Raw genomic sequence first — 24,479 nt, forward strand, 5'->3', positions numbered from 1 at the left:
ACCTATGAATGTTATTATTATTAATAGGGCTGTGGTCAGAACTTGGGCCATGCCATGCAATTCCTCTTCTACTATGCTTCCACTGTATGCTTCTCAGATATGTTGCAATATTTATAATTACTCAATGTACTTCACTCTTCCTCTTTTACTTCACAAGCGTTATATGCCATGAATTAGCTAATCTAGAAATATATTCTAAAGGATTTTTGAAACCATAGAAATGCTAGAATAAAGTTTATTATTTTTCCTATTTTTGGAGAAAGCATTTCAAAGCATGACATAATACTTAAAAGGGAATTACTGTGAAAGTTAATGGCATAAAAATGGAAATTTTCAGTAATTTAAAAATTCAATAAAGTTTAGTCAAAAAACTTTTTTAAAAAATTGCCAAATGTCAGAAGACTGGTTATTTCCTTATTAGCTAATAAGGAAAAGATATCACAAATGTTTAAAAATATAAATGCTAATATGCTTTAGACAATTGGTGAAACTTGAAATATTTAACAATAAAATAAGTACTTATTATAAACAGAGTTTAGTATGAGCCAGTGTGACCAATGTATGAAGATGGTCCTTTTCACACATTGTTGTATACATGCATGAACAGAAATTGGGTAAAACTCCCCTTGCCAAAACAAGTACATACCTTTCACCCAGATATTTCACTTTCTGCCATTTACTAGTGTCCTAGCACAGTAAACAAAATTATATATGCACATAAATTTTTAGCATTGCTTTTGTAAGCTCAAAGAACAATTTGGTTAGCCAAAAAGTTTGTTCAGGTTTTTCCATTATGTGTGTATGTTCAGTCATGTCCAACTCTTTGCAACCCCATGGACTGTAGCCTGCCAGGCGCCTCTGTCTATGGGATTCTCCACGCAAGAACACTGGATTGGGTTGCTATTTCCTCCTCCAGGGGACCTTCCTGACACAGGGATTGAATCCGTGTCTCCGATGTCTCCTACAGTGGCAGGCAGATTCTTTACTCTGAGCCACCAGGGAAGAAAGGTGTAACAGAATGGAAAAAGAAAAATCAAAAGTTCTATTACATATGATATTGGTCATTTAAAACAAAATGGTACATTTTTAGGACTATTTTTTCCAATAATTGAGAAAGAAAAAAGAGAGTTAACACTATCAATGATATGAAAATATCTCCAAGTTCCTTGATATTAAAGAGACAAGTTGTAGAAAGTGTGATTCAGCATATGGTTTAGTCCACATGTGTATGTGTGTGTGTGTGTGTATATATGTTATAAACTTTTAAGTTTATACTTAGGAAATCAGTAAAATGATGACTGTATGCTGTGTGTTTATACTTATAAGTTTATAACATACAGAAGTACATACATATAAGTTTATATATATATATATATATGTAAGTTTAAAATTAATAAAATTCCTAGGTGGTAGTGACATACCTAACATTGGTCACTTCTGAGGAATAAAATTGATGCTTGAATGAGACTTCTCATTTTACACCTTTTTATAATATTCAATATTTTTCACTTGTCCATATTACCTTAATGAATTCCCTAAAATAAAAATTTGCTTAATAGAAAATGATCACCATTCCAATTATTTATTAAACAAATACTATATATGTCAAGAACTGCACTGAGTTCATCACATTACTACTCTCACCTTTGCAACAATTCTGAGAGGGAGCTATTTCCACTATGACTTAGAGAGGTAAGGTAGTAGCAACAAGTCACACACTCTAGGAAGGGATGAACTCCAAATTCTGAGTTAGGTCCATTTACTTCCATAGCATATGCCCTTCATCTCAAACCATTGTATATCTGTGGTATGAACAAACAGTATAATAACCTCTTATTTCTGGCCATTCTCATTTCTTTCAAAAATATTATTGTGGTTATGACAATCATGTGCATCCAGTCATTCAACTGATTACCAGCTATGAGCCTGCTCTGTGCTCCTGGGGCTTCAGCAGTGCAATAAACAGACAAGGGCCTCTCATTCCATGGAGTCAACATTCTAGCAAATGCAGAGAAAGGACCAAAATAAAAGAAAAAAAGAAGCCAAATGCTTGTCTGATGGTGCTGTGTGATCTCCAGTAATCAGAGCAGAAGGGAGAAAGGGACACTGACTTGAGGGGAAGGGAAGCGCTTCGTTGCCTCACAGTCAGGCCCCTGTCAAGTGCTGCACACAATCCACCTCAGTTAGTCCTTATTATGATCTCTCAGTTTTCTCCATTTTTTGATTAAGAAAGTAAGAATAAATTGTTAGTTAACTCCTAATCCCCAGTCAATATAGCTAGTGGTAGTACATTGCAAGTCACTGTAGTCTGTCTGATTCCAAATTCTAAGTGATCTTCCAGGTAAAAAGTTTGCAAAGCACTGTGCCTAAGCTTACTTAGCATACTGACAGTTTGAGCTTTCATTCTGCTACATCTGTTCTAGTGGACTTACAGAAGGTACGGTATATGCTCATATAAAAATATCCCTTAAAAATACTGCATATACATAATCTTTTAAAAATGAAAACCCCAACATGCATTACTGAGAAATGGGTGCAGCAGTTTTCTGCCTTGTTGTTCAAGGTGAACATTTTGCTCAAAATACAGACATATGATTGCAGCTTTTACTTGGCTCTGGGTTTCCTGTGTTTTCCTGTATCAGGAACTGTTGTGCACAGTATTAAAACAGTTAACAGCTGCCTCTGGGAATGCAAATTTGATTCTTTGGGCTGCTCATGGGAAAGTGTGACATTTTCCTCTCCAAAGACAAAGAATTTAGATGTCATTAGACTACTGATTAAATAGTAATCCAAGTAAATTCAGTGTCAGCTTAAGTATCAATTTTACAGGTATTTTTTCTGAAATATCTTACTCTAACAATGTTCATTTTTTATACAATTTAATTATCCTTTCAGTGCATTTAAGATAGGCTGTTTAAAATAGCATCTGAACTTCTGTGTGGGTGGGCTATTTCTGAACTGTCACACTGGAGGGTATTTGTGTACATGTGTACTTGTGTATATTTGTGAGAATTAAGGCTGAGAAGGAAATGTTATCAAAGCAGCTTAAATACAATAAAATAGATATTCAATATCAAAATAATTATTAAACTAGCCTTTATATTACCTTTTTATTAGTATAACAAAGATTAAAAAATGTCACAGTGATAGTGATAAGGGAATCATCTTTTTAAATTATCTAAAATCTTTAAATTATTCTTTCTAAAAAGCATAAATCATAATGAGATTACACAAGGCCATTTCTACTTTATCCTAATTAAGTGATATTTGGAAAAACAATCCCAATATAACTAAAGACTTCTATAACATTAATTTTTAAATAAATTTGTCTATAAAAATATCCTGGAAAAAGAAAGCAATGCTCAAGGTAAAATATTGCTTTGGGTTCCTTTCCAGTTGTATTGCACAGCTAGCAAATGAGAGAATACAACACATGCCTAGAAGCAATAGCACAAACAGCCCAGTGAGGACTGGTTTAAATATGATCTAATGAAGTAAATGTATTTCTGCCTGTTATTGTTATGCTGTTGTCTTTCAAGGCTGAGTTAGAGGCATTTATTCATCTGGTCTGACAGATAACAGTTTAACCTGAAGATTTTTATTTTCCCTGTAGGATTCTGAGAATTTCTTTCTAAGAATGGGATTTTAACATGCGGGTCTTTTCTCCCCAAAAGCGTAAGGTCTTCTTTTTTGATGAAATTTTAAAATAATGCCTTTCTTTTAAAAGTAACTTCATTATATACTTTTACTATTTAGGATGGCTTTTGATATGAAATTTTATTTAAATATTATTTAAAATTATCTTTTTATCTAAAGAGATCTAAGAGAAATATAACTTCTTGGTTTTCATAGAGGATTTTGCTCTGCTCATGAAATTTCTGTCAGACTATCAGAAAATAATAAATAGTGAAGAGCTTCCAGTTAGAACAGTAGGCTATTTCCTTTTGTAAAGTCTTTTTGTCATCCCTGTTGATTGACGAAGTCCAACTGTTTTTAAAATCATTAGACTTGACACACTTTGAATAAATGAAGCATAGAAAGTACATTTTATTTAAACTTCGTGAAGTAGGTTTTTCAAGCAGGAAAGTGAAAGAAGCAGGTAATTCTTCCCAATTTACATTTTCCACCCCCAGGCCCGGTTTATCATCTGGAATAATGACTGTATATGAAAGGCCGCTCAGCAAGCTAGCTCCTTTTGTCTCTCTGGCCTCTGACTTACTTGGATGGGAAAATGGCCAACAGAAGGAAAAAAAAAAAGACAGCAGAGGATCTCAGATATAGGTAATAGGTCTGCACTACAATATAAAAACAGTCCCTCAAGACCTATCACACCCCTCCCACACACTCTAAGTGGGAAGTGTGGGGTTTCCTTTTTTTTTTTCAAACTCCTTTTGGAACAAACACTCATTGGGATCTGACTGACGTTGCCTTTCTCTCTTTTTTTTTTAAAGTATATTTAAACTCACACACTTTTTATAATGAGGATTTCAGTGTAGGGTTTTCTGCAGGATACCATTTGGTCCTACTAAGAACTGACTGTTCAAATGTTGGAACATTTGATCAGAAAATACTTCTTAGTCTTTTTAAAGGTAAGTCATACTGATTTTTTTAAAAATTTCTATCTCATAAATGACAGGAGATGACACTATTATATACACACCCTTAAAATTATAGAACAGCAGCAGTAAGCAGGAACTGTTTTCTGAAATCATTAGGCTTTTCCTAAAAGCTAGGTTTGTGTTGTTTCCAAAGTTATCAACCTTACCTATTATGTTTAAGAAATATTAAAACTTTGTCTAATAATCAGTGTCATGCTTCTTGGTGTTTAAAACCTTATGTTTATGCATAAACAGTTTTTTTAAAATGATGTACTATCCAATTTTGTTACTTTAGAACTTCTATTGTCTTCTCAGGGTATTTGTGCATGGTTTTAAATTATGAATGAAAATCAACATGAATAAAAATCAGTTTAGTAGGATTAGTTCTTAAAAGTCACTTGACACTCTTATGCCAACATGCTTTCTAATATACAGTTCTTCAGTGCTTATTATTTTAGAGAGTCTTTGGTTTATTTAATCTTCTATTTTTTAATGTCACAATTTTTTGGTGAACCTGACTTTGTCTACATGAACAGCAGTGTATATTTTGGATATATTCCTCTTCAGCATTTAAAAAAAATTCATTCTCACTGAATTTTACTTGCTGCTGGGAATGGTAAATTATATTAATTCCAAATCATTTTGATTTATATAACTGTATAAATTATATAAAACTTGGTAATAGAATTTTTTAAAAATTGAAGTTTTTGTGATTTTAGGAAACTTATTACAAATAGCAGCAAATTATTTTCTTGAATGACAATACTAATAAATGACAAATCCTTCTGGAGAAATTAAAAGCTATAAATTAATTATAGTAAGTGAACTCATACATAACTGTAAATGGCATAAATTCACTACAGTAAATTTCAAACAGTTTCTAGAATTGTCAAGTAACATATTGAAAAATGTTTTTAAAATCTTTGCATGTACTTCAGTTCTTTAGTGTGTAGTTTTAAATTAGTTAAAAACAAAGTGCTCTTAATATTCAGTCAAAAAATAACCAAAATAATATTTTTCAAAAATTTTGTTATATAGAAGAGTCCAGTGGTCCACTGGATTTCATGAGAGAAAAAAAAATACACAGAAATTTGTTTCATTTACCAGAATCATTACAAGAACAGAACAATAAATTTAATACACAAACATCAGATAGAAGTTAAACTGAGAGGAATAAAACTATACTTAGAGAGGTACTGGACAGAATGCACTGAAAATTTTGGAATTTATCTTGGGAGTAATAGTTGCTACACTATAGGCAAAAAATCTTGTGGATTCTTTCTTCCTGAAGGAACTGATTCTATAACTATTTTCTGATTTAATTACAAGGCATTTTTTAATTCAGTGGCCCAAGTCATGGTTGAAAGTTTTGAGAAATTATTCTAACCTAGGAGTTGATTTTTCATTTGCATAATATTCTAAACCCCTGTATACCTAAGAATAAGCCATCTCATCAGATTTTATTGTAATCTAAGAGTTTTGGAAATGATCATTTATTATTTATGAAAAAGACACATTTACTAGAATTTTAAAAAATACTTGGCCAATTCACAATAATATTTTACTGTTGTTACAGTTCAATATATTTCATAATATTGCAAATAAAATAACAGGTGCTATGATAGGAAATTTTATTCCTTCTCACTGAATTTTACTTGACGTTTATAACCATATATAAGATTCTGATGCTGGGAGGGATTGGGGGCAGGAGGAGAAGGGGACAACAGAGGATGAGACGGCTGGATGGCATCACGGACTCGATGCACGTGAGTCTGAGTGAACTCTGGGAGATGGTGATGGACAGGGAGGCCTGGCATGCTGTGATTCATGGGGTCGCAAAGAGTCAGACATGACTGAGCAACTGAACTGAACTGAATGATGTATATATACCCATTTGAGAGAAAACTGAGCCACAGAGAAACTATGTTAGCCTGCAAAGCAAACCTAAATTACTTGAATTCAAAGCCCAGAATAATAACTATTGAAAATCTTATAGTATCTTCCCATTCATAGGAAGAGTTGGGTTGGGGAAAAAGAAACAATAGTGTTTCTATCAGGATTCAAAAATCAAGAATGGTTCTAGATAATTCCATTTAAACTGATAAGACTCTGAGAGAATCATTTCAAATCTATAGTAATCTCTATAATCAAGTACTCTAAAACCTACTCCAAAAGATTGGTGTGTTTCTAGAAGAACATTTAATGTGATAATGAAGTCAATGTAATTATTGTTTTAATTATTTTAAGATTACCACAAAAATAAAAGTTGTTATATTTGAAAGGCATAATTTAGTGAAGTGTGTTATATTATGATATCTATACATTTTTTCTATTGTATATATTTACCTCCATATATTCTGATAGGATGGAAATGCCCATATACATTAAAAAAGATTATGGTAACTTCAATAAGAGAAGATGATGAGGATTTCTGAATCTAATTTAAACATTTACCACAGAGCCCTAGGGTTCTGCGGGGATGACTCAGAGCCCAAATGAGATGTGACTAGAAGGGGAAAGGGCCACAGTTGCTGCCCACTTTGATCAGAATAGATATTCTTTTAACTACCTTCAAATGTTGGGGTTGCATGTAAAATAAGTACTAATCTAGTGACCTTATGTATTCACTTGATGAAACACAACCAGATTTAAATAACTGATTTAACCAGCTTGATATGAATCTGCATCTTACTCATGTCTAGGGAATCATGGCTTTGAAAACACACCTAGGTATCATGTAAGGTAAGAGTGTGAAAAGGAAGTTAATTTGGAAAGCTAATTTTCATATTCAACCTGTTGTTGAATTAATCGCCCCCAAACTCCAAACCTGGGTTTTGTGGGCAAATACTGTATTTAGTGAGGAAAAGGCCGTGTGTTAAAAGAATTACTTGTGTGTCCAGTAGAAAACAGAGATGTGATCTGGTTTCCTGTTCTGAAGACAAGCAGAAGGAAGGCTTGTGGATAGAATAGGAAATTTGGGATATTCACTCGTGAGTCAGAAAATGCCATCCAGGTCCTTCATTCATACGTAGCCCAAGTATGTAACATGAAACTGTTTTAAGGTTTCATAGTTCATATCCCAGGAAACCGTACCTCTTGGCCATGCCTTTTTCTGGGTGGAGTTTCCAAGGAAACACAGCTCTATACACACATGAAGATAATCACAAATTCTCTGGGAAGTTTCTCTATTATTCTGACCTACTTATGGGGACACTTCTTAAAGCTCAGTCTCAGTTCCGACCACCAGGTTTCCAACATAATGGAAAGGCATAACACTCATAAGTTCATCTAGAAACACACTGTTGACTTGACAGCAAGAAAATAAACAGCCCACACATGTAGTTACGTTCATAAACTCCACAAAAAGAGTAGGATTTACAATCTGTGAACTGACAGGACACAGTCAAGAAAGGTATGGGATTAGTGGGATCTTACAATGTCTTTATTTTCTTGTCTTTCTTCTTTTAAGTTTCAAAAATAAGTTTTCTTTCCTGATTATATGTGAATTTTTTGTTTTCTAAATTGAAGTACATTAAGCAAGCAGCTTACTCCTTGGAAGGAAAGCTATGACCAACCTAGATAGCATATTCAAAACCAGAGACATTACTTTGCCAGTAAAGGTCCATCTAGTCAAGGCTATGGTTTTTCCAGTGGTCATGTATGGATGTGAGAGTTGGACTGTGAAGAAAGCTGAGTGCCGAAGAATTGATGCTTTTGGACTGTGGTGTTGGAGAAGACTCTTGAGAGTCCCTTGGACTGCAAGGGGATCCAACCAGTCCATTCTAAAGGAGATCAGTCCTGGTTGTTCATTGGAAAGACTGATGCTAAAGCTGAAACTCTAATACTTTGGCCATCTCATGCAAAGAGTTGACTCATTGGAAAAGACTCTGATGCTGGGAGGGATTGGGGGCAAGAGGAGAAGGGAACGACAGAGGATGAGATGGCTGGGTGGCATCACTGACTTGATGGACATGGGTTTGGGTGAACTCCGGGATATGGTGATGGACAGGGAGGCCTGGCATGCTGCGGTTCATGGGGTCGCAAAGAGTCGGACATGACTGAGCAACTGAACTGAATTGGACTGAAGCAAGCAGTAAATTATTTCTAATGAAGAAATCAGGGTAAAGAATAAAATTTAACCTAAAATTAGCAAAAAAAAAATAAATTTCATTATGAAAGAATCTGTATGACTAAGCAAACCAAGTGTGCAAAACGCAAATCTTATCTGCTCTAAATAGCTACATTTGAGAGAATAGTGGAGACAAACTACACTTTATACAGCTGTTGTTGAGTACAGCATGCTGAGTAACCTGAACTTTTCTCATGTATTCAGTGCGTGTCCTATTTAATTTGTTGGTTCCTCCTTTGCTTCAGGTGAATAAAACTACAGTGGCATGTATGCTCGGTCGCTAAGTCCTGTCTGACTCTTTGCAACAACCCCATGTACTTACTGAAGGCCACTAGGCTCCTCTGTCCAATGGGACTTTTCCAGGCAAGAATATTGGAGTAGGTTGCCATTTCCTTCTCCATGGAATCTTGATGACCCTGGGATTAAATCCACACCTCCTGCATTGGCAGGCAGATTCTTTACCACTGCGCCTCCTGGGGAAGAAAAAATTACAGCTGACCCTTGGACACAAAAGGTTTGAACTTTGTCAGTGCACTTTTATGGAGTATCTTTTCAATAAATACTACAGTACAACCTGATCCCATATATGCAGTTGGTTGGATACCACAGGTAAGCTGATGGTGTAGTTATATGTGGATTTTCCACTGCCTGCATTGTCCATAACCCCTCTGTGTTCAAGGGTCAGCCTGTATTTGTAATTTTGTAGTATGAAGCATAAGTTTGAAGTATGATTATAATAACAACACTTATGGTAACAAGGCACAGAAGCATGATAAACCCAAGACCCTCAGTGGGTGCCTGAACCTAGAGAGAGCACCAAACCCCAAGTAGTTCCCCTTCATCCAAGATTTTACTTTCTACAGATTCAGTTAGTTTCAGTTGACCACTTTTGACTGTGGATAAGTGAAACCATGGAAAGCAAAGCCATTGATAAAGAAGGATTACATTTATATAAAATATCTTGCCTATTTTTAGAGGAAAAAAAACTTGCATCAAGATAACAAAATAAGCTGGGCAAAAAGTTCATAAAGTCAATCTCTTTCTGTCAAAAATATCAGTTCATGTATGCAAGAATGTGAGTCACACTACTATTTTGCTTAGACATCATCCAGACCAGTGTTATACTAGTAACTGTCTAAGCATGCAATTTAGCAGAATAAATCATTGACACTTCTGTTTTCTGATGAACCTGACTCAACAGCACTGGGCTGTGTGCACTATCTCACTTCAGTTTTAAGTTCAAAACAGACAGAGTCTAGGCAGTACCCAGGTCTGCCAATAACTTGACATCTCTGGGCGCAGGGTCCTTGGATGGTATAATAATGCACTTTCATGTTTAGAGAGGAAGGTGCTAAAGAACACAGTGGTTCATCCAGCAGATTTTTGGGGACTTTTTGCCCCTTGGGACTCTTCACTATAGTCCATGGGACTGCTTAAATAAAGGATAATGATTCTGGGAAAGGTCAGACAGATTCGCAACTAGGTGAAGGCACAGAATCTGGGAACAGACAAATAATACACACCTATATCCATTTCAGAAATAAAAGATTTGTAATTTTAAAATCATTTTATATTCCATCTGACAGAACTGCAAAGGACATTAATATTGAATAATTTTGTGGCATTTATGTAGACTATATCTTTCCAAAAGAGATGATTTGAGTTGTATTCCCGATGTTATATAAACAAAACTAGAATTTGACCCTTGGGGTTTCCTATCCAATTTTTTAATAAATTGCAATCCACAGGTTCTACAGAGATGCTCCTCAAGCATCCTAAACATGGGACAAGATAGTGCTAGGTGGGACACAGGAGACCTAGTTAGGAATCAGGGTCTCGGTGGTCCCACAAATGCTGTAATCTAAGTCACTTGGCTTGGTCTTCCATGTAAGGATTTGAGTGAAGAATCAGTCTAGCTGCTTAAATGAAAAAAATGGGGGTCTCATCTTATAATCTTACTTTACACATGAAGAAATTGAGGAACAGAGCAATTAAATAGCTTGCCCATGGTCACCTGGCAAGAAAGTGGCCAATCGCACTTTGGTTTCATCTCAAGTCTTCCACCCTTAATTACAGCAGTTTGGAACCCTGCATTTTGATGTCTACCTCAAATATAACTTACAGATGAAAACTGGGGAATGGTCTATAAGATGGGCATTCAGTAAAATAGTACTTGATAAGCTCCCCTGAATATGGCCACTTACATACAGCACAGCACACTCGAATGCTATTCACAAGTAGAAGAGAGATTCTACTTGAGAATATCTAGTCGTTATTATCAAGTTTAAATAATTTATTCCACTGTATTATGACAATCCTAGCCAAAGCCACAGGAGGGAGCATGTTATTCCTCATCCTCTGTGTTAAATCATTTCAGTCATGACCAATGTGACCCTATGGACTGTAGCCCGCCAGGCTCCTCTGTCCATGGAATTCTCCAGTCTAGAATGGAGTGGGTGGCCATTCCCTTTTCTAGGGGATCTTCCTGACCCAGGAAACTAACCTGTGTCTCTTACATCTCCTGCACTGGCAGGCGAGTTCTACCCCCAGGCAATTAATAAAGGAAGGAAAGCTATGCCAAACTTAGTGTACTGAAAAGCAAAGACATCACTTTTCTACAAAGGTCTGTATAGCCAAAGCTATGGTTTTTATATAGCAGTCATGTACAGATGTGACAGTTGAACCATAAAGAAGGCCGAATGCCAACAAATTGATGCTTTCAAACTAGGGGGCTGGAGAAGACTCTTGAGAGTCTCTTGGACTACAAGGAGATCAAACCAGCCAATCCCAAAGGAAATCAACCCTGAATATTCATTGGAAGGACTGGTTGATGCTCCAATACTTTGGCCACCTGATGTGAAGAGCTGACTAATTAGAAAAGACCCTGACGCTGGGAAAGACTGAAGGCAACAGGAGAAAGGGGTAGCAGAGGATGAGATAGTTCGATAGCATCATGGACTCAATGGATATGAATTTGAGCAGACTCCAGGAGATAGTGGAGGACAGTGGAGCCTGGCGTGCTGCAGCCCATGGGTTGCCAAGAGTTGCTAATGACTTAGCAACTAAACAACAACAACTCAACTTGCTCAGAGACATAAAATTCCACGGGAAAAGTAAACCACTTGTTTAGGCTTGTGTGTTTTGTTTACATTGGGAAAAAACATGTGACATTAATGACTAGTCAAACTTCTTAGCCACCAGGACCTCAGTGTGAATCAGTTTGTTCATCCTGATTTACAGCGGATCATCCTAGGTATTTGGTATAAGAGAATGGAAATCCTGAAGAATGAAAAAAGTTTGTAAGATTTGCCTTTTTCCATTTTGAGGGAAAGTCTTATTCCTTTATTTTAATAACATTATTCTTAACATTTTCTTAGCTATGCAATTAATAATTTTAAAAAATTAAATGCTTACTCAAGTGGAAAGAAATACTAATAAAACCATCAGAATGGTACTGTAACCACAACCAAGCTATGGAGGGAAAAATCTGAAACCATAACGAAGTATGATTTTTACTATTATCCTTACAAGACTGACAAAAATATTGTGTGTCCCTCCAATCTGTTGCAATTTTTGTCTTCCTTGGGCAAGGGCATTCTGAATTAGGGAGTATTTGTTCACAAGCTACAAAGCACATTCTGTTAATCAATGTCAGGTCGACTCTAGTGCAGATTTCCTACTGCAATCAAAACTGCTTAAATAGTATGTTTTAGGTATTTGAATAATAAAGTCTTGTTACCATAGGATCTGCTTATTATGCTAGGAATTTTTTTCCAAAGATAAGACTAAGTGAAATACATACTGACACAATCGAGTTGATTTTAACAGAATTTTTAAGAATCAGTTTATTGTTGTTGTTTAGTCTCTAAGTGTGTCTGATTCTTTTGCAACCTCATGAACTGTAGCCCACCAGGCTCCTCTGTCCATGGGATTTCCCAGGCAAAAATACCGGAGTGGATTGCCACTTGCTTCTCCAGGGGATCGTCCCAACCCAGGGATTCAACCCACATCTCCTGTATTGGCAGCCAGATTCTTTACCACTGAGTCACCAGGGAAGCCCTATGAATCAGCTCCCTACAATGAAAGGAACACTATTGCTCTTGAATATGTTAAAATATATGTATTTGAGGCTAGTAAGGAAGCTATACCTATTACAGAATCTAGATATACTCTACCTTACATATTTTCTTCAAGTTCTGTTTACCTTTAGACGATATTAAAAGCAGTTATTAAAAAGAAGTGAAAATATTATGTAAAATATTTCAATGTTTTCAACACAGTTGATAAGAAAGAATTCAAGCATGAACTCAATATCCATGAGAATGGAAATTTCTTTTAACAGTGATTATAATTTTGGTGATATTAGAGAGTAGTGTAGTGTTAATTTTCTGACAATGTATTTCCCTAATTTACTCATGTTTTTTGTTTTAACAGATAGGCTACCAGTGATTAGAAGAACTGACTCCTTCTAAGACTCATCAGATCATTTCCTGTAAAAACTGTATCTTTCTAATTGTGAAAAAGGTAAAGAAGACATTTGTTATCGTTCTTGTTTAGAATTTAGATGGAATAGACTCCAGTCAACCCACATTCAGTTTGCATAACACCAGGTTCAGTTCAGTTCAGTCGCATCCGACTCTTTGTGACTCTGTGAACCACAGTACGCCAGGCCTCCCTGTCCATCATCAACTCCCAGAGTCTACCCAAACTCACATCCATTGAATCAGTGATGCCATCCAACCATCTCATCCTCTGTCGTCCCCTTCTCCTGCCCTCAATCTTTCCCAGCATTAGGGTCTTTTCAAATGAGCCAGCTCTTCCACATCAGGTGGCCAAAGTATTGGAGTTTCAGCTTCAGAATTAGTCCTTCCAATGAACACCCAGGACTGATCTCCTTTAGGATAGACTGGTTGGATCTCCCGGCAGTCCAAGGGACTCTAAAGAGTCTTCTCCAACACCACAGTTCAAAAGCATCAATTCTTCAGTGCTCAGCTTTCTCTATAGTCCAACTCTCACATCCATACATAACCACTGGAAAAACCATAGCCTTGACTAGATGGACCTTTGTTAACAAAGTAATGTCTCTGCTTTTGAATACGCTGTCTAGGTTGGTCATAACTTTCCTTCCAAGGAGTAAGTGTCTTTTAATTTCATGACTGCAATCACCATCTGCAGTGGTTTTGAAGTCCAAAAAATAAAGTCAGTCACTGTTTCCACTGTTTCTCAATCTATTTGCCATGAAGTGATGGGACCAAATGCCATGATTTAAGTTTTCTGAATATTGAGCTTTAAGCCAACTTTTTCACTCTCCTCTTTCACTTTCATCAAGAGGCTTTTTAGTTCTTCACTTTCTGCATAAGGGTCGTGTTATCTGCATATCTGAGGTTACTGATATTTCTCCCGGCAATCTTGATTCTAGCTTGTACTTCTTCCAGTCCAGTGTTTCTCATGATGTACTCTGCATATAAGTTAAATAAGCAGGGTGACAATATATAGCCTTGATGTACTCCTTTTCCTATTTGGAACCAGTCTGTTGTTCCCCAGGTAGTACTGTATAAATGGCTGTGTTTAGGTGGAAAAGCCAGATAGAGGGCAAAAATGTCCATAAGTGTCCCAGGCTGACAGGTAGGCAGAGGGCAAGAGTACATATGCATATTCTCCATAGATAAGATTTCAGTATGTTAATTATCCACAGAAAAAAAAAAGAGGAGGATTTTGAGGAATTGCTCTATGTGATGATATTTATTGTTTCTACCACTGGTAGGTAGTCAAATTAAAAAAAAAAAATACAAGACCTAGAAAGTTTTCAAAAAAAAAAAAAAAGTCTGTTTATACCTGGCAAAATGATTTGTTTCAGTTGCGTGTTTTCCTTGTACTTTGATCTTTTTGTACTGATATTTATGCTTCTGTTTTATGATCTCCTTCTAACGAAAGAACCAGACCTCTTGGCAACCACCTTCATCAGACCTGGGAGTTTGAAAGAAGCAGCTGCTGAACCTCAGTTTTTCCTTGAACAAGAAAAATGGGTTGCAATAGAAACTGTGGGCTCATTGCTGGTGCTGTCATTGGTGCAGTCCTGGCTGTGTTTGGAGGGATTCTAATGCCAGTTGGAGACATGCTCATTGAGAAGACAATTAAAAAGGTACAAGTGGTATCGAGAATATTTCTTTTCATCCTGATTCAGTCTACCTTGATTTGTGTTTGGTTTAGGGTTTCTGTTTTATATTTCATTATAACCAGCAATTTAACACAAAGGTGATTTTGAACAACTGAAACTCTACATGATAGAGAAACAATCAAAGTATGATGTATACTCTATATGAATGTACTGTCATCTTAAGTCTAAATATTTTAATTTCTGATAAAAACTATTATAGGTATGCACATAAGTAGAAATAATTCCATTTAATTATGTCCAAAGAGTATGCTGATATGCTTTTCATATGCTTTTGAATGAGAAATGAGTGTTATTTTGTGAGGGTACATTTATAACAGTAGTTGCACTTTGGTTACATTTGATTAAAGTAAAATTATATATAACTTAATACTGTGTTTAATATTGATTTAGGAATATTTGGTTAAACCGGTAAAATTTATTTTTGTTTGGTAAACTGTTCTGTATGTGTGTAATGTTAATAATATGATTCTTATAAACATTTCCTACCGATGAAGGTTGATAAGGGATTTTTAGAAAATACTTTCAGAAATGTTATGCAGAACATATCCCAGTATATATATATGTATATATATGTGTGTGTGCATATATATATATATATATATGTATACAAACAAGTTCACTGTAGATTAACTAAAAATAAAGTGACTTAATACATAGGCTTTGTACAACAAACTAGAATCTGTCTCTCATCCTAGTTCCTTCTAATTCAGCTTTATACGCATCAACTTTAATTGATAAAGAAAAGGAAGACTAGGGTAAGGAGATGTAGGTCTGCTGGAGCCCTAAACCAGGGGTAGCAAATTCAAATAACTTCAGGGTTTGGAGACAAGCCTTAAAAAAAGCTACCAAGAACAATATATAAACAAGACAATGACTACTGTGAAGTTAAAAGTGTGTGGCCTACTGAGAGGCATGCATGTTTATTTTTAAAATATAATGCTGGCCAAATAAACTTATCTGAGTGCTGGCCTCAGCTGTCATCCTGGTTCAGATGCCAGTGGTCTAGATGTCAGTAAGCACAATGTACAGAGGAGATCAACAAGAACTGAATCATAAAATGGGCTAGACTACCAACTCATACTGGGGTTTCTGTTCCTGTCAAGACCTTTATCTGTCTCATCCATTCACCCATGTTTGACATCCTGCTCTTACTAGGAGTTTAAATAATTACAATTATTTTTCACTAAAGCACTGCCTGACTTAATATGAAGATTTAATTTCAAATCTAGTTACCCAGGACAAGAAGTTACTATTTTCCAAAGCTTTTTTGGTTTGTTTTTGTTCAGCTAAATGCTTAGTCTGTAAATTTAAGAATTTTTCTGACTGTACTATTATAGCTATTGTCTTAGCACAACAGATTAAGAAATAGGACATTTTTGGTACAGTTTCTACACTTGTATGCTATATTTGCTTAATAACCACACAGGCACTTCTATCTTTTCTCTTGCTAACTGACAGCAAAAATGTTAACTTCATGAATTTAACTGGAAATATTATACATTAAATACCATCTCCTTCCTTGGAATTCCCAGTTTTCTTGACATTATTTTAATATAGCTCAATAGAGACAGACAGGAGATGGTGAGGTATGGAGTGTCTAACGTGTTAGAGAGAACTGCTATTGTCCTGTATTCATTCTGCTCTATAAACTCACTTCCCTTCTGTATCTGTGGAGTGAGAACAGGATAAATTTTGACACACAGACTATAACTTTTTTTTTTTAATCTTAAGAAGAGAAAAGCCACAATAATCTTCCAGTGTACAGCATCTTAGACTAAGATTCTTAGACTAAGATTTTTTTTATTCATACTTGATAATCAGTAGCGAACAGTGATCATCTATTGTTTCTTATTATTCAACAATATTATACATACAGAGTCTCTGTGTCATGAGAGGCACTAACATCTATTTTAATTTTTAATATTTATCTCTAAGTTCATATGGCTAATTTTGAGGAAATAAGAGTTTTGAGACATCAAAAATTTGTATAGAGGCTAAGAGAGAATCAATATTTATCTCAAGAAATATAAATTTTAACTGGGAAAAAGCATATTGTAAAAAAAACTAGAGACTTGTGAAACTCTGTAATTGAATTCTAAAGCATACACTATTTAGAAAGAGAACTTTCGTAGAGTATTCAATAACTTCAGGAAGAAGGTGAGACTTGAGTTGGATTTTGAAGTATAAAATTTTGATAGCCCAAAGAGAGTTCCAATAAAAGTGTCAAGGGACTGCTTAATGCCATGGAAAAAAGTTGTGGAAATGCAACTAAATATTGTGACAATAGAAGGAAAAATATTTTTTTTAATGTGTCAAAACAAAGAAATAACAGCAAAGATGATTGGAAAGATAATAACATGGGGTAAAATTTAGGAAACTTTTGAGCATCAGGCAGAAGACTATTTAAGTAGTGACATGACAGGCAATAGTAGTGTATATTTACCTGTAGTTGTTAGATATAACAGAATCTGCATTTAGAGACTGGTATCAAATATACTAAAGAAAGAAATGGCAATACTATATACTAGTAAGTTATATGCCACACATACTAATATATTATACTATATACTAAATAAATAAGGCATTTTTTAGTCCTACTAAGAGCTTCATATATACTAATTCATTTAATCTTCACAAATATCAATGAGAAGGTACTACCATCACAAGACCTTAAATCAACCTGACAACTTACCCAGCCAAAAGGAATATGAGTTAGTTTCTAAACCTAGGCAATCTTAAGGCAGAGATGAGATGATTTATACATTTTGCACTCTCTAATTCTACAATAGAAAGTGTTGGATAGTGAGGAGACCAAAAACAGGAAACGTTATGTAGGACATGACCACTATCAAGGAGAATTTAACACTCACTTTTAAACAGATCTTTGCACAGTTTGCACATAACAAAAGGCTCTCTGGTCTAGTGTGATGGAGTATGTAGGACCGATGGGTGATGCAATGCAATGGACAGAGGAACTAAATAAATAGGGGGAGAGAGGAGTAAAAGTTTCAAACTACAAGATGTCCAGTTGTGTTCTTGATAGAAATATGTATGCCTTAGAAGAATAAAGCACAGAAGTTTTATAAGTGATTTGAAAAGAACATCCATGTATATTTCAAAGGGAAGGTTCAGAGATTTGTTCATTATTATAGAGAATACAGATAAAACTAAACAATAGATATGTTTAAGGAGAGTTTGAATATAGAGACAAAAGAGCAGAGAAATTACTACGGGATTTGTGCATTCAGAGGTAAGTAGGAAGACAACAGAAAACAGAAAAATTATTTTATATGAAGCAATGAAAACAATAGACTGTAATTTTTTTTAGAAGTTATTATGAAGTCAGTTTTTAAGGAAAAAGTAAAATTATCTCAGGCAGATGAAAATTAAGGAAATAGTAGTTAGAACATAGTCACTAATAACTTTAAAATTCTATTTTCAGTAGTGCCAAGTAATAAAGTGGGATAAAATAAAGAAATAGAGTGTTTTCCCTTCTTATTTTTGAAATGAGGGTTACCTGCAATCTTTGGGTCATACTGTAACCCAGCTCAATATTCACAGACTAAGACATCATCTCTAAGACATCACTTCTCAGCCTTTTGGCTAAGATTAAGTGGCTTAGATGGTAAAGCATCTGCCTGCAATGCAGGAGACCTGGGTTCAATCCCTGGGTCAGGAAGATCCCCTGGAGAAGGAAATGGCAACCCACTCCAGTACTCTTGCCTGGAAAATCCCATGGTCAGAGGAACTTGATAAGTTACAGTCCATGGGTCACAAAGAGTTGGACACAACTAAACAACTTCACTTTCACTTTTCAAGACATCATCAGAAGCCCTTCAATGGTCAGGAGCTGTGTCGTATAGTTAAGACAGCCTGCTTTTGCGCTCAGATTTTCATATAGCGGTGTTGACCTTGCTTGTTTTAATTATGTAAAGCTGTTGTGACTTTTTCTTCATTTAAATAAAACTGTTTCTTTTAAATTTAGTTTACAAAATTATTTTAAATATAAGATTAGCATATGTATCTGTTTGGCATACGTGTAGATGTCAAATCTTTGAACTATGTGTAAGCACAGAGAGCTAAGTGTCTCGCCCCTGCCTCAAGAGCACTTAGGTTAATACTGCTATTTTACAAACATATATATATATATATATATATATATATATATATATATATATATATATGTTGTACTACCAGACAGTTTTTCTCTACAATTAAAACTCATTGCATGTAACTTGCATTATTTAATGGACTAACAGCAAATTGGCAAAGTTATTACCTATATATAAGCACCATTAAAAAAATAAAGTGCTTAATTTAAAAAGATAAGAAAACCATCTCATCATGTTCTCTAGAGTTGGGACTCTGATACTTTCTGGTTCTCAAAGATGACACCTGATACCAATATCTGAAATGGCGTAAAATAGGCAATACATTTTACCATTATATTTCTTTATTCACTATTTCCAAAGGAAATTTTGTAGGGTTTTTATGCATTATAGATAATTATGCATTATGTAGGGTTTTATGCATTATAGCTGAATGCTTTTATACCAGTGTTTCAGATCATGATTCCTAGTAGAATTGAGTGGGACCTGCAGATTTATGCAATCTTGCTAGATAGACTAAAAGTCAATGGCATGAGCTGCCATGAATGTGGAAAGCAGAAATTATCAAAGGACTTCAGAAAAAGGTCAAAGTTCTGGCACCACTCACAAAGGATAATTTATCGCCTGACACTATAAAATATCACTTGATTAGTATTGCTGAATATTATATAATAAGCAATTTTAAATAATTTGAATTCACCTATGATATTAACCATGGAACATCAAGACAGAAAATCAAGATATCTTTTTCAATTAAAAGACTAATGTTCAATCATACCATCATTCAATTACACCATTTCCTTTCCCTATCCTTGAAAAGAATGATCTTCTCATAGCCAAAAAATGCTTCCAGATAAAATAAACATAAATGATGATTATTTTGACTTATTAAAATGACTATAATTTCAATATTTGATAGTAAATTTTATATACATATATATTAATTTCATGGTATATGCTTAGACTATTTTTAGATATGATAAAATAATTTTTACCTTATTATAATATCTAAAAGCTCAAAAAAGTGCCAGAGGTATATAGGTTATTAAAGATAGTAGAACTTGCTTTAATTTAATAATAATTATGAGAACATGAAATAATCTAAAATAAACTCTAAATTTAAATAGTAGTAAAACATGGATTAAACATGTATTTGCATATTAACTCCAATAATAAAATCACTTTAAAATGTTTTAAGAAACAGCAGGTCAGCGTAATTTTCTTCCTCCAGCCCAATTTAATATCAACATAGTATACTTTTCATGCCAAAGAAAAACTCTCCCATTTTAGGTTCTTATGTAAACACTTGGAGGCTGATTTCCTGAGTTTCAGAAACATATTACATCTAATCAATTTCACCACTTGTTATTCTGAGGTTTAAGTGATGACTTGATAATAACCTGAGACCAAAATCACTTTTTGACTGTTAGCACAACTGGCACTGATATTCTAATCCTCTCTTTCTCTTTCTCTCAGCATGCATACACTTGAGAAGAAAATGTTTTGATCATAGGAAGACTGCTTGTAACTGGTTCTAAACAGAACAAATTGTGGTAGTGAGTGAAGAAGAAAAAGACTCTTTCAGTATGTTTCTGCTGTTTAGGAAAGTTTTGATTTCACTGGATGGAGAATAAATATAGAAATGATTAAATAGCAGAAGTGTCACAGGATTTTACGTGAGCTATTGCCATATGACTGGTCCAGACAGGAATGCTATGAATGAAATAATTAATATAATTATACCATATTCCACCTATATTGACTTTCAGAAATATTAATTTCATATCATTCAACCTCATATTATTTCCAATATTATTATTATCCCTATTTTACAAATAAGGAAGCTGAGGTACAGGAAATCAAATAGCCTGCCCAAGTTTAAATGGTTAGCATATGGTCAAACTGGGAATCAGACTCATAGCATCTATTTCATTGTTAACCACTTCACTCTAGGCTTCCCAGGAGGCTCAAACAGTAAAGAATCTGCCTGCAATGCATGAGACCCAGGATCAGGAAGACCCCCTGATCAGACCCTGATCAGGATCCTGACCCCTAGATCAGGAAGATCCCCTGGAGAAGGGAATGGCAACCCACTCTTATATTCTTCCCTGGAGAATTCCATAGACAAAAGATCCTGATGGGCTACAATCCATCCAGTCACAAAGAGTCAGACATGACTGAGCGATTAACACTTTCACTTTTCACTCTAGGCTTTGAGTAAAGAAGCCAATATACTTAGGTTGGTAGTAGGGTAAGGAAATCTACTTATAGATTAAAATCTGCTTTATATGATTCCATCTTTCAGTACTCTGTAAGAACCTTGAGAAATGGGACAATATTATTTTCTGCGAATGTATTCTTTATAGTTCATTCACAGGAACATATTTAGACTAAAGTTGCCCATCATGTGGATGAATATTGCTTTCCCATAACAGCAATAATCAAGTGACCACAGGACTAGATAGAGGGTATTACAGTCCCAGATATCTGCCTTCAAATTAATGTAGCAAAACAGAACTTTCAAAGTAAATGGCTTTCAACTCAGCTGAAGACCATGCCACACTAGAGTCATCAAGCTGAAATCCAGGGCTAAATAGTCTGAATGCTTAAAGTCAGGGATAGATATTGATGTATGTATCAGCCAAGGGAGAGATCTTCAATTATATTACTTTTTTTTTTGTACATATAATTTCATCTTTGTATTTCAAATTTACTGAAAGGTCTACAAAATAGGCCAGACAGTCCAAAGTCAATTTAAAATCATGGCCTTTTAAAGTCACAAAGAACTTAAGCTCCTTTTTAAGAGGACCTTATGATATATTTAGTCTTGATAGTCAAAGAGGTCTATACAAATTTCTAGTACCTAGGTAGTCTTAGGATCAGAAGAAATTCATTCCTATTCTGACTGATTCAATATTTTCCTCTGTCTCTGTACAAATTGTGGTTTTATAAAAACCAAACAAGATTGGCGTGAAATGCCGGATTCACCATTATCTACTACTAAATTATTGTGCCACACTGAATCAGACATTTGTTTTTCTACGACCCACTTCCACTACTAAAAAAAAAAATGGATGGTGCCAGATGACCCTAACTCTAAAGCTAGAAGTTCAATGCACTCATTTCAATTCTTTGTGTTTCAACTTCCCGATTTTAAAAAAGTTATCTCCAGATTGACAAGTAAGACAAAGTAACTCATGGCCCTTAGAAGAAAGACACGATATAGTTACAATGTTTTTTATATAAAATGCACAAGTGTTAGACTCAGGGAGATTTCTGTCCCACCAAGTACATTATTGAAATATGTGTCTGGAGAGGTAATGATAAACAATTGATATTATACTAGTCCTTAAGGTTCTACAGTGTAAAAGTAATCATGTTCATGTGTATATGTTCATGTGTGTTCTTCTCTCATATGTCTCTTGAAATGGGTAAATGAAAATAGTTTGCAGCTTCCGTGTAGACTTCAGCTTCAAAACCCTCATCATTTACAGTAAACTCCTTTACATTTAGAATAGCCATAATACTTATCTATACATAATTTTGTCTTTATTTGGGTTTGCTATGGAATTAAGACTTTTTAGGAGTAATAAAACAATCTTCGAGGACAATTGCTTGTTAAAAGTACTAAGGTCTCACACTGCTTTAACAGTTGCGATGTACCCAGCGTAAAGGATTGTGACAGCACAGGATTTTGTAATGACATTTTAGTTGATGCCCTGTTCTCCTCTAAGGAATTCTTTTTCTTTCCATTAAGCAATAAGTCAAGTATCCTCAAGACTGCTAATTCACTTTGACTTCTACCAACTAAGTGCAGAGGTGACAGGAACAAAAAATAGTAACACGGTGTGAAAGAGGACTAGCATAAGGGTCAGAGATTAGGATCTTCATCGTGATTCTGCCACTAGGCATTTGGCTCAGTGACCCTTGGGCCAGATACCTGGTTTCTTAGAGTCAGCATGCTCTCCTAGTAAATGTTCACTGTCCTTTTCTGATCCATCGTTCTATGAATTGATGCTTCCTGTTGAACTAAACAAACAGGTGAGATTGTTCTTGTGGGTTTTTTCAGGCTTATTTTCTGTGAAATGCTTTCCTTCCTCTTCCTCTAGCAGTAAAAGGTTAAACTGGAGCTTCCCACCTGAGTATGTATTCCTTCCAAGGTAGTTAATTGGAAACATTGCCTGCCACAAAGTCACCTTTGTCTCCATTACCTCCATAGTCTTCTTGTTCAGAGAGTAAAAGCCTTGGAAGGAACCTGGGAGAGCATCTATGATAACTCCCTCACATTCCAGATAATAAAATTGACCTTAAAGGGTTTGGTGACTCTCTATTCTGTCTCAGCTCCTAAACTATTAATAGATACTTATGTATCCATACTAATAATACCTAAACTAGTAGATACTTCTAATGTTGGATTTTCTGATTTCACAAAAAAAGAAAAAGAAAAAACTTCTGTATTTCTTCTTTTATTTTTAAAGTATTAACCTAATAATAATGAATTAGACTACTGTAATCTTGGAAACAGGTACTAATAGGTTTCTGCAAATGTACTGAGAGGAAAGCCTCATTGATCAGGGTTTTGAATGGGAGAAATCAAAACTGTGTTTTTCTTAACAAATGTTAACCGATTTTCACCTGAAGTATCCAAATTCTGAAGAAAATGAGAAAACTTCTAATTCCACTAGATTTTTCTGTTTTTCCGTTTTGCCTCTTCAGTCTGACTCATTGAGGGTACATTAGAAATTAATATTCAACCTGATAAGAACTTTTTTGAAATGCTTTAATTAATCTTGCTTGATAAATTGTTACAAATTGTTGCAATATTGAAATAGGGTCACTCTAAAGCTTGCCAATGGTTGGCCTTACAATCACCAGACATGTTTGCAATATTACACACTGATTTTCCTTGTAAAAGGCTGACTGAAAGAGATTGCTACCATAATGTGTTGAAAACATTTCTGTTGCAAGCATGTGGCAGGTGGCAAAGGTTTTCATGAGCAGGATACTTGAGCTTGATCTTTCACTGACTAACGAAAAAGTTTCAACTCCCAATAGGTACCCATATTGGCTACAAAAAAATAACCCAAACATTTTCTTTTTCATAGGAAGTTGTCCTTGAAGATGGCACAATTGCTTTTAAAAACTGGGTTAAAACAGGCACAGATGTTTACAGACAGTTTTGGATATTTGATGTGCAGAATCCAGACGAAGTGGCACTTAATAGCAGCAAAATTAAAGTTAAGCAAAGAGGTCCTTACACGTACAGGTGAGTCCCCAAAATACGTGGCACTCTTTCCTTGAAGACAGGTATTTCTGAAAAAGCTTCCACTTGACAAATGTCACTGTATTGAAATGTACTTATTATTTTCTTACCATTAATATATATGGAAATATTTTGTTTCTGCCTACATAAAATCCTAATCTAAGGATTTAATTATTATTAAAGAACAGGTTTATTATGAATT

At 34.9% G+C, this 24,479-nt stretch overlaps 1 protein-coding gene across 6 annotated transcripts in view; it reads left to right on the forward strand.

Moving 5' to 3' along the window:
* The window catches only part of CD36 (CD36 molecule), a 98,651-nt gene that overhangs the window by 48,644 nt on the left and 25,528 nt on the right, over positions 1 to 24,479 (forward strand). For 4 of the 6 annotated variants that reach the window (XM_018046617.1, XM_018046614.1, XM_018046615.1 and 1 more), the window contains exons 2-4: positions 13,162 to 13,251; positions 14,662 to 14,869; positions 24,120 to 24,280. In XM_018046617.1, the coding sequence (XP_017902106.1) occupies positions 14,750 to 14,869; positions 24,120 to 24,280 (281 nt within the window). In that variant the 5' untranslated portion in view covers positions 13,162 to 13,251; positions 14,662 to 14,749. 6 annotated transcript variants of the gene reach the window in all.

Source organism: Capra hircus, chromosome 4 (assembly GCF_001704415.2).
Source record: "Capra hircus breed San Clemente chromosome 4, ASM170441v1, whole genome shotgun sequence".
NCBI lineage: Eukaryota > Metazoa > Chordata > Mammalia > Artiodactyla > Bovidae > Capra > Capra hircus.